The following is a 16,577-nucleotide window of genomic DNA, read 5'->3' on the forward strand; positions in this document are numbered from 1 at the left end:
AATGGCAAACCACTTCTGTAGAAAAATTTGCCAAGAATGATCATGATCAAGAGACCATGATCACCTACATCAAACGGCTCGGCACATAATAACGACGAAGATGGTATAATAGTCATCAAAATGGCAGCAGTGCAAAGAAGTGGGAAGGAAGAGAAGGAGTTTCTACTTTACTGACTGCTGGCTACAGCAAAGAAACATGCTCACAAAGATTGAACAACCCCTGCAGTGCCGACGACTGATCTCCATATATTGGCTGCCATTTGGCATTAATTCGAGGGAATCCCTGGCATCTACCCACTGTATTGCCACCAAGATGGCTGAGCAAGCATTCAATCACCTCTGAGGAGTTCAAGCAAACAGCAAACCGGAAGGCAATGCACAATTTTAACTAATATTTTAAATATATCAGTGTGGGAATTAGAACTTGGAGCATGCCTCCAGTACCTTTAGGTACTAACTATATTAAATATTCTCCAAGAGAATCACAACCTTGTCATGGGGTTTGGAGGCTCGCACACCCCAGTGACCCGGAGAGCTATGCCGGCTGGAGTCAGACTGACTTCAGACTTTGGCTCTTGGCAGAGTCGCCCAGCAGGTCAAAGGGTAGAGGCAGACTAAGAGTGGTCCACCAGACCTCCAGATTTAGGGGGTCAACTCAGGCCTGTCAACCCTGAATGGTAACACTAAAATGTTACGGAAACAGCAATAAAGAATCTTCCTACATTTGAGTGCAACAGTATTCCTGATACACCACCCGGGACTTGCCTGTTTGACAGTAGTGAAAACTGAGAGGAAGCTACTGTCACGATGAAGGAAACCCTGACACCGCCAGAGATGGAGGACCTTCATTGCCAGCGGCGTAATGGGCAGTAAGTAATTTTAATAAATTTTGTTTAGCTATATAGTTTGTTTATTTTAATATATACATTGCTTTGAATTAATTATAAATTCATTAAATTAATATCTTAGGATTAGTTTGCTCAGAAGAAATTAAGGCTTAGCAAGAAGGTATGTCCTTAAAAACTCAGCCGCATCCCATGTAACAGAGTATTTTGCAGTGGAAATAATCTGCAAATACCTGAATTCTTCATTAAATCACTAACTTCCTTTGATTATATTGGAGAATGCTGTTAAAAAAAAAGAGTACAGCTTGTGGAAAAGGATGCTGATCACTACCAACAACTTTGGGATTTCCTGGTTAAAGTTCGCATGAATGGAAATTGTTAAAGACTGCCAATTTTTACGGAAGCTGACAGTTTTGCTATAGTTATAACTGTAAAATTTGGGCAATATGCAAAGAAGCCCCGCCTTCAAAGATATGAGCCAAAGATCGCGAGCAAACACCTCACAGCCACTCACCTATCGATCCTTTGGGACATGGCATGGCTGCTGGTCGTCCATATTTTGTCCGTGGCCACCATATGCCTGATTCAAAGGCTTTTGGACATGCATCGTATTTCACTGAAATAAGTTAAACATTTATCACAAAATGATTTTATGAAAATAGCAAACATTGCCTCTGATATTACTTGTAAATTATAGGATTATAGCAGGGAAACAGATTCTTTGGCCCTTGGTCCATGCCAACAGATTCCCATCTGAGCTACACAGACAAAATGCTGGAAGAACTCAGCAGATCAGGCAGCATCTATGGAGGGGAATAAATAGTCCATCTTTTGGGCCAAGACTTCACCCAAACTGGAAAGGACAGGGGACAGAAAATACAATGAGAAGGTAGGGGGAGGGGAAAAGAGTACAGGTGATAGGTGAGACCAGGTGAGGGGGGAAGGTGGGTGGGTGGGGGATGGAGATGACATAAGAAGATGGGAGGTAATAGGTGAAAGAGGTAAGGGGCTGAAGAAGAAGAAGAAATCAAAGAGGACAGGAGCACATAAATTAAAGGGAAGCACAGAAGGGGGGAAGGGGGGTCGAGAGGGAAGAGATAGGGAGATCATGAGGATGGATATGTAAAGAAATGGGTGAGAGGGTAATCGGAATAGGGAATGGAAAAATAAAGGAAAGGGAAGGAAAGGAAAGAGAAAAATGGTGGGGAAGTTAAAGAAATCAATGTCCATGCTCAGACAAAATATGAAGTGTTGCTTCTCAAACTTGAGTTTGGCCTCATTATGTCAGTAGAGGAAAGCCTTGGTCAGACATGTCAGCATGGGAATATGAAGTTGGCAGCTACTGGGAGATCTTGTGTTTTGTAGTAGAGAGAGCTCGAAACAGTCCCCCAATCTGCGTTGGATCTTATCAATATAAGGGAGACCACACCAGGAGCACTGGATACAATAAATGACCCCTGGCAGACTCTCAGGTGGAGTGGCACCTCACTTGGAAGGACAGTTGGGGCCCTGGACAATGGTGAGGGAAGAGGTGTAAGGACTTGTGAAGCATCCACCACCTAGGTCATGCTTTCGTCCCACTACTGCCATTGGGAAGAAGGGACAGGAGCATCAAGACACAAAGCACCAGGTTCAGGAACAGTTATTACACCTCAGCCATCAGCCTCTTGAACCAAAGAGGGTAACTTTACTCATGCCATCACTGAAATGTTCCTGCAGCCTGTGGACTCATTTTCAAGAACTCTTCATCTCATGTTCTTGATATTTATTGCTTATTTTTTATTATTATTATTATTATTATTATTATTTCTTTCTATATGTATTTGCACCATTTGTTGTCTTTTACACACTGGCTGAATATCCCAGTTGGTACTGTCTTTCATTGGTTTTATTATGCCTATTAGATATTATGGATTTATTGAGTATGCCCACAAAAATGAATCCTCAGCGATATATATGATGACATATATGTACTTTAATAATAAATTTATTTTTGAATTTTGACATTTTTTGAATTTCTAATGTGCTGCCTGGCTCATTGCTCATTACTGCCAAAGGAGATACATTTGTCACATTTTGAACTTTAATTTTACACATCTCTATAAAATCACTCTTCATTCTCCCACACTCAACTCAATTCCTCATTCTAATGATAAAATTACAAATATGACATTCCAATATAACTATTACATAAAATGTTGGGTGTCAGGGTGGAGATACGTCTCTACCAAAGGAGGGGTAAGGTGCTCCTTCCTTCCGCTAGCCTGCAGGTCACCCTTGGGGAAGGTGCAGCACCTGCTGAGCCCCCCGAACCAGAGTCAGGTGAAGCTATGGGAGCAGGCGGTGGATGGCCGTGTGAGCAGCTGGTGCATATTACAAGTCCTGGTTATGTACCACTGAGGCCAGGCAGACAATCTCTGAAGGGTATTGATAACGGCTGGGGTCTCCCGTCTTGTAAAGACACTGCCCAGAAGAAGGCAATGGCAAACCTCTTCTGTAGAAAAATTTGTCAAGAACAATCAGAGTATATATACTAAAGTTATTACGAACTCCATGGAGCATGTGGGGACCCTCCAATATCCAGGCATTCCTTTTTTTTTCTTTCTTATTTTTTTTTAATAGGGATGTTAGGGAGGAGGGGTCAAGGGGAGGGGGGAGGGGTCAAGGGGAGGGGGGCTGGGTAACACATTTTTTTTCATACACATTTATTCTGTAACTATTTGAAAACAATAAAAAAGTTTAAAAAAAGAACAATCAGAGTCATCTACATCATATGATGCGGAACATAACGAACAAATGCACATAAAATAGACTACTCAAGCTGTTGAAATAGATTATACAAATGATCTATAGAGGGACTCAGCTTACCTTCACACCCGTTACTGGTGATCTCAGCAAAAGGGTTGTCACAGCGGTTGCAGTGCTGGCCAATCACTCCAGACTTACAGGGACATTGACCCGTTTCCCCATCACAAGTGCGGGCTTGGGAGCCCATTGGAAAACAATCGCATGGGTAGCACGTGTCACTATTGCGTGGCTGGTAATAGTTGTCCTGCAATGGAAAGATTGCCCACATATGATACTCTACATATGTGGGAGAGACCGCCCTCTCCGACGAAAGGGACTGTTATGTCTTCCCGAATTTGGATTGTTATTTTATTTCTAATTACTAGATCTCACTGCCTACTTGTGGGCTCAGAGCCGTCGTTGATTATTCACCATCACATTGATAAGCAATCAGACTTCATCATGATGGTGGCCATTTTTTATCATTTGTACAGTTCATTTAGTAGTTAGAGGTTGAAGGAATTTCAATCAATATTTGAATCTGCCTTTCATTGGAACTCCAAGAAGTACTGTCTTTTTACACTAGCTCCTTGCATACTGTAATGCATTGGTGAATGATAAAACTGCCTTAAACTACAGCTATGCCAGGACTGGAATTATCCATCTGTCTAGCTTAAGAAACCGGGGAAAACTCTTGAGTGAAGGTAGAATAGGGACATTTCACACTTATGCATAACAAATATTCTACTGTCAGCTGAATTTTAGAAAGAATATTTAAGCAAAATCATTAACAATGACCAGGAAACAAAATACTCAACCAAGCTTCCTTCAAGTAGGCATCTTAAAAGGAGATGATCACAGGTAAAGATCTGTGATTGGATAGACAAAATGTGGGAGGAACTCAGGAGGTCAGGTGACATCCATGGAGGGAAATGGACAGTCAACATTTCAGGATGAGACTCTATGAAATAATAATTATCAATTTTCTTCCACAGATGTTGCCTGACACCCGCACAATCCCCCCCCTCCCCCCGCCACCACCGGGTTCCTGAAGCTTTCTGTTGCTTCAGAGTGCAGCATCAGTAATGTCATGTCTCTATGACTGTATATAAAATCTATCTGAAATTTTATGATATTCTGGCACCGATATTTATGTTGATGAGGTGTGGGGGTTGGTAGATTGTGGAGGAATGTGGGGAAGCCTTGTAAGGCCGGAAAATCAGATGTCCTGTTGAATTTAAAGGGAAAGTCTCACAGAAATGGCTGATTGCTTGGTAGGAGACTAGCCAGTACGAGGTTGCAGCCAATGTAAAGAAGTTCAAAGGCTGACTTGGGCAAGGAATCCTGTCAAAGGAATTTAGAACTGCCTCCAAAATGCTGGAGGAACTCAGCAGACCAGGCAGCATCTCTGGAAAAGAGGTAAACAGTCGACGTTTCGGGCCGAGACCCATCATCAAGACCAGATGAAGGATCTCGGGCCGAAATGTCAACTGTTTACTCTTTGCCGTAGATGCTGCCTGACTTGCTGAGTTCCTCTAGCTTTTTGTGTGTGTTACTTTGGATATCCAGAATCTGTAGATTTTCTTGTGTTTATTGTTAGAACTGGCTCTAACAGCTTCCCTTGTCAGTCTACTGCTGAGTATCCCAAACACAGAAGTTAAATTTAAACCAATTTCCCAGTTACAATGTGTGATCCTTATTTAAATGTGAAATATCTGTGCGTCTCACCAGCTGATTTTATGGAAACATCAGTTGGTGACCCACACTGAGAGTTGGGGGTCCTGTATTTGATACTTCTATTAAATTTGAAAAGATATGGAGACCATTTATTCAATATTTTCATATGATGTAATGGCCCTGTGCCGGGCTTATTGGTTTTTTTTCAGCCTTAATCGTATGTATGTTGAGAGGATCGGAGTTGACGTCATTGATGTTTATGTATACTCGTGAGATACTATGAACAGCCCTTTTTTTTTTCTCTTTTTAAAAGTTTTTTTTATTTTTTTTTCTTTTTTGTTTTTTTTTTCTTTTTCTTGATACTAGATTAGTAGATTAGCTAACTTCCTTAGATAGATTTTTTTTTTCTCTTTTTTACATTATATATTATGAAATATCTAAACTTACCTTGTTCATATATATACTATACGGTTTATGTTTTGGGAAACTTACTTATGCTCTATTCATTGTTTATGTAATACTTTATGTATAATGGGAGTCTATATATTTGTAATCCCTTACCATTATTTGAATTGTATCTCATTCATAATATTTTAAATATTAATAAAAAGATTGAAAGAGAGAGAGAGTTGGGGGTCATATTTACTCTTTTATGAGATTTAACCATCACCTCTAATCTCCTCTCATTTGCTGTGAGGGGGAATTCACATCAAAGCCCAAAAGCTCACTGCTCTATCTCTTTGGCACACTGTTAATCCCTCAAATTATGGTTTTGTACGGACTTGTTATTTTACCTCTGGCAAAAAGCACTAATGTGAAATCAACATTACATTAAAATCTGCCCCAGTCCAGTCTCTCCCTGGCATCTATTTTGTCATTTTCTATTGAAAGTTGAATAATGGAGCCCTGGAGCAGAAGAGCTGCATTCTTTCAAATGCAAACCACAATTTTATTTGATTGATATTATCAATAGGGAATTGGCCTACTGCCTAAAAATTCCTGTCTTACTTCCACTTATTAGCTGTGTTCAAGAACATGAAGTTCAAATCTGGACTCTGATCTAGAAATTTTATGTGAAGCATTGCTACTAACACCATTAACTTTGCTAACAACAGGCCCACATTGACCATAAGATGTATTTATTTATTGAGATATTGTGCAGAATAGGCCCTTCTGGCCCTTCGAGCTGCGATCTCCAGCAATTCCCCCAATTTAACCCTAGCCTAATCAAGGGACAATTTACACTGACTAATTAACCTACCAACCAGTACACCTTTGAACTGTGGGTGGAAAGCAGATCACCTGGAGAAAACCAGCATAACCAGTATAGAAGAATTAGGCTATTTGGCTCATCGAGTCATCTCTTCCGTTTCATCATGCCTAATCCATTCCCCTCTCAGCCCCAATCTCTTGCCTTCTCCCCGTTATCCTTCATGCCCTGACTAGTCAAGAATCTATCAGCCTCTGCCTTAAATATACATACAGGTTTGGCTTCCACAGTCATTGAGGTGGTTTCTTACCTTGCTAATTATTGTTTGCCAAGGATACCTTATCCTGATATAAAACCTAAAATCTTGTAACAGAGCTGGATTGAAAACAGAATTGCCCAAATATTAGATTACCTAGTGTCACATTTTTGTGTGTTACTTGATTAATTTGGGGACAATATCTGTTCATAACATCCCAGGTCTCTCCTGCAGAATGATATTTTCACAGTGTCGCGGAAGGCTGTATCTGAATAGCTAAGAGGGACCAAGGCCCACATCAGAAACTCAATTTGGATGAGTCTGTTTTAACTTATATTATTGGTCTCTATGTTCACTCACATACCCAACCCTCGCTCACATTGGTGACTTTCACTTGATTTCTTTCCCCAGCCTGTCCAAATACTGATCACAAAATTCAATATCATCTTAGTCAACCATTGCCCAACTCAATATCCCCCTCATCTACCAAAACTCAATATCCCTCACTACCAATCACTCAACTTCACCACCACATCCCTGATCGCTAATTCAACCAGCCCACCCCTCAAAACTGAACCCATCCCCACCCCAAACTCCCAAGTTAAGCCCCTCCCACACCACCAGGCCTTCCCCGTACTCTAGCCGATCAATCCTCCAGTCCAGAAGGTATCACAAATATGTGGAGAGTGACGTGCTGTGAAAGCAATATATTGACAGCCTCTGGTTAGCGTTAAATTTCAATAACCAATGCACACTGCACATTATCCCCCATCAGAATATGTTGAGGCAGCCTGCATTATCAAGGGAATCACTCATGTCAATTGAGACACATTCTAGAATTGGAAACTGAAAACATTTTTCCCAATATTGTATTTGAATGAAAATGTGAATCTAGACAACCTTGGGAAGAAAGCAAAATTGCCTGTCCTATTCAATGGAAAAAAAATGCTGACAGTCCTAAATGATTTACTGCAGAAATCTACAAAGCTCATCGTTCGTGGTTCTGTAAGTGGGGCTTTGGTCAATGTTCCTACCTTACATCTGCACTCTCCTGTCGTCTTGTTGCAGTCAGCGTCAAAGCCCTTGTTGGTGTCACAGTTACAGGGACCACAGATAGGATTCCCCCACCTCCCTCTTGGACACGGCAGGTCTATCCTGGAAAGGTTCAGAAATTGCCATTAAAATCTCAACAGTCAAGATGCTCCAAATCATAACTATGTTGTTTTCAGACCCATAAGCCACAAATTTACATTGAGTACTGGCAGCCATCTCCAATAAGCTTATCAATGTACTTGTACTTCACTGTATTTGTGATATGACAATAAAGTTTCAGCTATTTTCCCAATTTTTTTGTTTTGTTCAAATAGTGTTGCCAACCATATTTCATAATTTTGAAGGGAACCATTCAGTCCCTCCAATATCTGTCAGCTCAGAGAGCAACCCCATACCCCACCAATTTTCTCTGTAGCCTTTTCTCACCAAGTTCCCATCAACTTCTCCCAGATTCTGCCATTCACATACACACTACAGGTCATTTAACCCACCACACAGCGCATTTCTGGGATGTGGAAGGAAACCGGAATGCCATAGGGAAACCCACAGAGTCACAGGGAGAACACAGAAACTGCACCAGAAGTATGGTGGCACCTGGAGGCTGCCCAACAGAAACCTCACTGATCTGACTTGACACAAATGTTGCATTACACTGTATGTATGTGTGCAAATAAAGCTCAGCTTTCAAATCTTTCTTCCTTTCAGAGACACGTGGCCTACTCCCGCTCATGCTTTCCTGTATGTTTTGACTGCTCAGACCATGTTGCAGTGCATCACATGAGGTGTCTCTGAATGAAAGGACAAAGGAGCCACAATAAAGTTGTCCAACTTCACAGTCTAAAGATGATCAACTGGACTCTAGAACACGATACAACCTAAAAGAGCACACCCAGGGCAGGGTAGTGTTCCACAAACAAATTGTTCACTGTCCCAGGTATCATTCTGTTACATAAAGCATTTGATTACTTTAAGAATCTCTTGATAAATTACCACCCATAATCAAAAACAAATATTTATTTAGTTCTTTTTTTAATGTTAATAAATCCAATTTAACATATTTTCTAAAATCAAAACAAAAGTGTGTCAGCATTCTTGGTTTCTCTGTGATCCCTATATTTGTTAATGATAAGACAGAAAGATAAGAGCAAACACGAGGAAATCTGCAGATGCTGGAAATTCAAGCAACACACACAAAATGCTGGTGGGACACAGCAGGCCAGGCAGCATCTATAGGGAGAAGCGCTGTCGACGTTTCGGGCCGAGACCCTTCGTCAGGACACAGAAAGATAAGAGTGCCTTGTCGTAATCAAGCAATGGTATTTCTTGCTTAAAATTAGCTCCAAATATATCGCCAGTTTTTGTTCCTTACTTGTTTTCACAGTATTGACCATAGTAGTTTTCTCCACAGTCACAGGAATAGCCATGTGTGGAACCTGGTTTGTGAACACAGTAAGACACGTGTTCACATGGATTCAGTTTGCAGACATCTATACAGTTCTTTCCAAAGAATCCTGTTTGGGGGGGGGGGGGGGGTGAAAACAATTATTATATTTAGTTTAATAAATACTAGCACTGCACCTTTTTTCCAAATTAATTATCCATGAAATTGCATTCAATTCTAAAGCTGCACAACAGAACAGTCTATACACATGTAACGTTCTCAGAGTAACAGATGACATCACTCTACTTTATAATGCACATTGGTAAATATTTAATATAATTAATGTACATTGGTAAATAATTAATAAATAATTAAGAAAGGGTCATGGGTGTCTCACAACAAATAGAAATACCTCATCAAACCTGACTAAAATGAGATGACCCCCCCCCCCCCCCCCAAGCCCTCACCATCTTATCAAAAGGATGGTACTTCCACATTTTCACTCTATGCTTTTGTACTTTCAATTTAGTGTTGTCAGTAAAAATTTACTTGAATACACTGACAACACTATATTGAAAGTACGTTTCACTGATGGAAAAACTGAGTGGCTCAAAATGTAATTGTTCTTTCTATCTATATATCTATTCAGGGGTTCCCAATCTTTTTTGTGCCATGGACCAATACCATTAAGTAAGGGACCCCTGGACCCCTGGTTGGGAACACCTAACTTCTGAACAGCCAAGCTTGCTGTTTAGTTTCCTGCCTCCAAGTCCCACAACTCAAGGCTTCACTACTATTCGTCAGTGGAGATGACTCTCTCGTTCTATTAGCAGTTTACTACTTATAGATCACAAAGTCACTCAAGCCTGTTTCTCTATTCAATAAAGTTATGGTTGATACAGCATCCCTCTCCTTTCTCTCCCATTCCCTACACCCTTTGATACCTTCAGTTCCAAAAATCAATTAATCTCAGCACAAGTATGCTCACTGGCTTTCAGTTGGTAAGAATCTAAAGTGCAGCTCATGTCAGCTGGAAATGGGCAATCTTTTATCCTGAGATTAATCCCCCAGATCTGCACTCAGCAGATGGGGATCTGAACTGCTGTAATCGTCTTACTCTGTGACTGCGAACATTGGTGACCATGGTTTTCTCTACCTTATTTTGTCAGATTTGATCCATGTTATCTCCACAATTTACATCATAGCATCCAACAAATTCTCTGGCTTCACAATAATTACATATATAAATTAATTGACATATGTATGTATCTATGGACACTAACGTTCGTGGGAAAAGATAAATATGTTTTTTCATTTCCTAACTGCATTCCGAGGGTCATTTTATAATATTGATCTGTTCTTCCTGTTACATATTTCTCTAGCTGTACATCTTCAATTTCAGTTCCAGTTCTAAAAAAAACAAATCCTAGCTCTACATTATTCACCCTTGCACCCTCTCGCAACCTATCCAAACCTTTCAATCTCCCAGTTTTAAATCATACTGTGGTCATTCTTCTTTGTCAATTTTCTCTTAACTATTCCACAATGTATTTCTATTTTTCTTTACTTTTAAAGGCACTGAATTTCCTGACATAATGTAATCTAATGAAGGTTACATACATAAATATTGGAAAACAATTATTGGCAATCCCATGTAAAAGTTACAAACCAAAACATCAGGAAAAAAGTTGGTGTTGGTAAGGCCCTTAAGCCTGCTCTTTCATTCAAGAAAATCACTGCTTATCCCACTTTGGCCTCAAAATCACTTCCCATTCCCTCAACTCCCTTGTACGGTAGCTCAAATATGTTGGTCAATCTCTGCTTTGAATACAGTTAATGACTCTGTTCCCATGTTTTGCTAGGTAGAGAATTCCAAAGAGTCACAACCCTCTGACCGAAGAATTCCTTCATATCCTCCCTGTCAAACTTTTCAGTATCTTTTCTGATACTCTTACATTTCAATATACATAGGTCAAATATATTCAGCCTCCCTTCAAGACATCCACCTCTTCATTCCACAAACCATCATTCCAACCAACCACAACCAAACTTCTCTGCAGCGTAATGCAAACTGAAACTGTGCACAGAACTCCAAGCAGATACTCAACAGAATCCTGTGACTTTGCATTAAAACTTCCCTACTATTTATCTCCCATTCCCATGACCTCCGACAGCCTTTTGAATAAAAGTAAACATTACATCAATGTTAATTACTTTCTTTACCCGCAAATCAATCTTTTGTGTTTCCAGCATTAAGACCCCCCCCCCCCAATATCCCTTTGCAATTGCACTCCATTGAAATAGTAATTTCATTTTTCATTCTTCCTTCTAAGGTGGATAACCATACAGTTATATAGCATTCCATATGCTAATTTCTTTTAAAGTTATTAAATATGGAGGACTTATATATATTTGTAGAAGTTCATGTGAAGTTTGAAGTCAGAGGATCAAAAATATCTTCAGAATTAAGAATTAAGCCAACAGTGCAATTTTTCACTGATAACTAAACACTGTACTGAGCCAAGGAAGACATCCAAATACCTGGTTCACAGAAACAGGAGTGACTATCCCAGTCATCAATGCAGCGGCTGTTTGAGGGGCAGGGGTTGGCATCACACTGATCTGGAATATGACAACCACTCTCTACTTGAAATTTTACAGCTCGATCCATGTTCAGAGTGGCTACATTTGTTGAAGTATCACCCATTCGCAGTCCCTATTATAGAGCAGTGAAAGGAACTCTCTTTAAAGTTAATGCACATCAATTACTTTAAAGAATCTTTTCTTCTCTGCATCACAATGTTATACTGAAGACACTTCACACTAGAAGCTGCTCAACATCAAAGTTAATTTATTATCAAACTACATGTATGCTACCATGAGATTCAATTTATTGTAGGCATTTACAGAAAATAAATAAATGCAATAGAATTGATTACAAATTATACATAACCAAAGATTAAAACAACCAAAGTGCAAAAGAAGACAAATGGTGCAAATAAAAATATATATTGAGAACATAAGTTGTAGAGTCCTTGAAAGTGAGTCTTGTAGGTTGTGGAATCAGTTCAGAGTTGCAGTGAGTGAAGTTGTCCACTCTGGTTCAGGATCCTGACAGTTGTAAGGCAAAAATTGTTCCTGAACCTGGTGGTGTGAGGCTCAAGGCTCCTGTACATCCTGCCCAAAGGTAGCAGCGAGAAGAGAGCATGGTCCAGATGGTTGGGGTCCTTGACAATAGATGATGCTTTCTTAAAGCAGTGCTCCATGGAAATGTACTCAATGGTGCGGAGAACTTTCCCATTGATGGACTTGGCTGTATCTACAACTTACGGTAGACTGATCTATTCCTGGGCATTGGTGTTTCTATACCAGGACATAATGCAACCAATAGAACAAAGACACAGAACAAAATAGTGTACCCGAATGGCCATTAGCATTGAATGTACTCTCAATCCCTCTGTAAAGAAGTCACACATCCTCCATCTCTTTACAATTAGTCAATAGAGAAAATACAAAGAACTATCTTTGAACACACAAACCTGGCTGGCAATGCAATGTGAGAAGAATGAAGACAGGCTTCAAGGGATATCGTTAGTCCGACTAAATGGGTGATGCTGTGGTGGATGATGTTTATGAAGTCATCCACTTGAATATTTTCAAATAGTGAGGGATTGAAATAATGTTGGTCCTCAGAGGGATCAGGGTATAATGGTACATTGATGTTAACATGCAGATACAGAAAAAATTTGGAAGGCAAACATTGTGTTGGCCTTTAGAGGAAATACTGTAATTTCACAAAGCCTCAATGAGAGCTCATCTGGAATACATAATGGAGGTCTAGTCTTCCGAATTAAAGAAGAGGCAGCACAGCCAATCTTCATCTGATTGATTGCCCAAGGAGGAGACACTGAGCAGCCTGGGCCTATGCTTGCTCGGGTTAAGAAGAACGAAAGGTGATCTTATTAAAACACCAAATGTTTGGGCTTGACAAGGTAGATGCTGAGCTGATGTTATCAATCAGGAGTCACAGTCTTGAAATAAAAGTGTGGCATTCAGGCAGAAAACTAATCCAGCTGAATGGGTGCTCCAGTGCCCATATAAAGATAATCTAGTTATGTTAAAAACAAAAAATGCTAGAAAAAGCTTAAAAGGCCAGGCAGTATCTGTAGAAAGAAGAGGAGAAAGTTTTAACTATTCAGGCTGCAGATTGTTTGTCAGAAGTGAGAAAGAGAGGAAGCAAGTCAGTTTGGTGAACAAAATAGGATATGAAGTTCTTTCCAGTATATGAGGTTTTATTTTTGTTTTTCAATTGTGACTCAAGTAAAAGTCTTAACAGTAGGGGAAAAGAATGATCTTTTGTTGTTCCTTACCTGCATGCAACCATAGAACCCTTGCTGGCTTGTATCCAAACCTTCAGGAAGACGTCCAACAAAGATACTTCTCAATTTTAATCCTGGTAATTCATTCCCAATTTCTACACTGGCCTGTAATAACATGCAGTCAAAAATTAAAGCCTTAGAATATTTTTTCAATTATTGGCTAATTTAAATGCATTAATGTTCCGCAACAAACACAAACTTGGTAGATGGCAAAAAGCCTGTGATGGTGGAAAAAAGAATAGATAAAAGACAACCCTTGTGCTCTTTTGTTGTTATCATTAGTAAGTTATCAGTAGTAGGATAACAGCATTGTTGCAACCCTGCATGGTGTACATGAAGGTCAAATGATCAAGTACAACTCTTGACATTCATCATTGGTGCAGGGATCCCATGAAACTGGAATACTTTATCTGGTTTTCCTTTCCTTCAAGGTATTCCTGGTAATCATAGAATCATAGAAAAGTACAGCACAGAAACAGGCCTTCAGCTCCTCGAGTCCATGCCAAACCACTTAAACTGCCTGAAGCGGGACCACACCCTTCCCGTCCATATATCTATCCAAACTTCTCTAAGACATTGAAAATGAGCTTGCATGCACCACTTGAGCTGGCAGCTCATTCCACACTCTCCTGACCTTCTGAATGAATAAGCTTCTCTTCATGTTCCTCTTAAACTTTTCATCTTTTACCCTCAACCCATGATCTCTAGTTGTAGAGGAAAAAGCCAGCTAGCATTTACCCTACCCATAACATTTATAATTTTCTATAGCTCTATCAAATCTCCCCTCAGTCTTCGATGTAATAAATTCAATACAAGTTCATTACACAACATAAATTAAATTCTAATTTAGAACTTAGGTGTTCATTTTTATCCTGTATTAATATTTTCCTTGATTATCCCAAATGATCACAGCATGCAAACAAAGTGAAAGTTATTCCTTGGGGAGTGGGGGAAAGGGGCTTATAAACCACTGGAAAACATATCTGCAAAAGCAGGGCTCATCAACGTCATGTTAACCAAGCAGGTTATTGTCCTAACACTTTGGCAGCCAAGGCACTCCTCTTCTCAAGGTATAGGAATGGTACTCATGTCGTATACACCCTTTAAACCAAATCTTTTTTATGCTATGAACCATATGTTGGGGACCCCTGCCTTAGACAGAGGAAAAGGGGAAAAGGGGGAAATAAAGAATGTGAGAAGATAAGGAGATGAAATAAAAATTTTGAACAGCCAGAAAGATAAATAGTCAGAAGAGGTGATGATACTGGAGTAGGAAAAGGAATATGAGGATGAACAAGCTACAAACATTAGACTTGGTTCATGGAATATTATTAAAAGCAAAATTAAATCTCTAGCCACAAGATGAAAATATATAATTATTTAAACTAAGATTCCATTGCTGACTGAGGGAAGATGCATGATTTATTGTTTCAATGCTGTGCCTTTCATGGCAAATTAGAACTGCTGGAAAACTACAGCATTGAATAAATGCTAGCATGGTAACCTAGTGGTTGGCAAAATACTTCATAGTACCAGCAATCAGAGTTCAATTCCTGCTGCTGCCTGTAAGGAATCTGTATGTTCTCCCCGTGACAGCATGGGTTTCTAAATGGGTGCTTCCGTGTCCTCCCACTGTCCAAAGACATACTGACTGGCAGGTTAATTGGTCAATGTAAATCGTCCCGTGATTAGGCCAGGGTTAAATTGGGGGATCGCTGGGTGGCACGCCTCGAAGGGCAAATTCCGCGCTGTATCTCAATAAAAAGAAGAATGACCCATTGGATACATCTGATAGCAATGGAAAAGTGGTTTCCGCCCAAAAGAAAAGACACTGATGCTAAACCATTTTGAAGTGGTGGTGTTTAGATTTTATAGCAACTTACATTTAGAACAGCACATACCACTATCCAAAGGGAGCCCAGGGGAAATCCAATGAATTTAAGTGTTCAGGGACAGGTGCTCAAGTAATATTTTCAGATGCTCAAGTATTTAGATACTTTTCCAATTTTCAAATGGTTCAATTTAATATCAGAGAATGTATACAGTTTACAACACGAAATTCTTATTCTTCACAGGCATCCATGAAACAGAAAAAATACCCAAAGAATGAATGACAGAAAATGTTAGAGCATTTGAATTTTTGAAGTAATTATGTGGTTAAACATTTACAATGCTCTCTGGAGGCTAGTGAAATTGCAGGAATTTCCCTGCAGTGAGTTACCTGGTACATTCCATAATCCAAAGACAAGACGGCCATGTATTTGATGTCCTTGCCATCCTTCATGCTTTTTATTTCAATCAGTAAATGGTGCCACTCTCCATCGCTGACCCGTGTCCGAGTCATTCTCAGTTTGGCTTTCAATCCGAGTCTGTTGTGCACTTCAAATTGCAGGATGTTGTCTGCTATCTGCCATGGATGGAAAAGCAAGAGCACTAGGGCTAATTCTGACTGTACACAGTAAAAGAAAGACACACATTACTTCAAATTTGAGAGAAATCTCTTCACTATTTAGGCATGAGGCCAGCTTATACTTGTCAATGCTCACTGTAAATAGAAACACAGAAACCCTACAGCTCTTGAAAAATACCAAGGATATCCTTGAATAATTTTACAGCTGCTCAGTATTAGTGTGAGGTCAGCAAAAAGAAATGTTTTAATTTTCCAGAGATTACTGATGTCCCTGCAGGTGGAGTGACAGTTGAAGGTAACTAAATTAGATTAATTCTAGTCACGATTTTGCCAGAATGAAACCAAGAACCTGCTCCCACAGCAAATGAGAGAGTTTTTTTTAAAACAATATATTTCATTAAATTGAATATAAGCATTAACCTTGTTTGATTAGAAAACAAGCAAGCCTGGATAAACACAATCACTGTTCCCATTTCAAATTATAATCCTGAAGAAATCAGTGTCCTTTAACATTGCAGACAAGATAGCAGTCCTTAAAGCTATGGAAATGGTGATAACTGTGATAAATTTTGCTGCAAT

The 16,577-nt window shown here is 39.6% G+C and overlaps 1 protein-coding gene across 5 annotated transcripts in view; it reads right to left on the reverse strand.

Moving 5' to 3' along the window:
- celsr1a (cadherin EGF LAG seven-pass G-type receptor 1a) overlaps positions 1-16,577 on the reverse strand; it is a 368,062-nt gene that overhangs the window by 71,229 nt on the left and 280,256 nt on the right. For all 5 annotated transcript variants that reach the window (XM_073066355.1, XM_073066354.1, XM_073066352.1 and 2 more), the window contains 7 exons: positions 15,810-15,995; positions 13,580-13,693; positions 11,751-11,925; positions 9,198-9,339; positions 7,810-7,930; positions 3,714-3,897; positions 1,360-1,461 (listed from right to left, as the gene is read on the reverse strand). In XM_073066355.1, coding sequence (XP_072922456.1) covers positions 1,360-1,461; positions 3,714-3,897; positions 7,810-7,930; positions 9,198-9,339; positions 11,751-11,925; positions 13,580-13,693; positions 15,810-15,995 — 1,024 coding nt within the window. The remainder of the gene's footprint in view (positions 1-1,359; positions 1,462-3,713; positions 3,898-7,809; positions 7,931-9,197; positions 9,340-11,750; positions 11,926-13,579; positions 13,694-15,809; positions 15,996-16,577) is intronic.

The sequence above is a fragment of the Hemitrygon akajei genome, chromosome 14 (assembly GCF_048418815.1).
Source record: "Hemitrygon akajei chromosome 14, sHemAka1.3, whole genome shotgun sequence".
Taxonomy (NCBI): Eukaryota; Metazoa; Chordata; class Chondrichthyes; order Myliobatiformes; family Dasyatidae; genus Hemitrygon; species Hemitrygon akajei.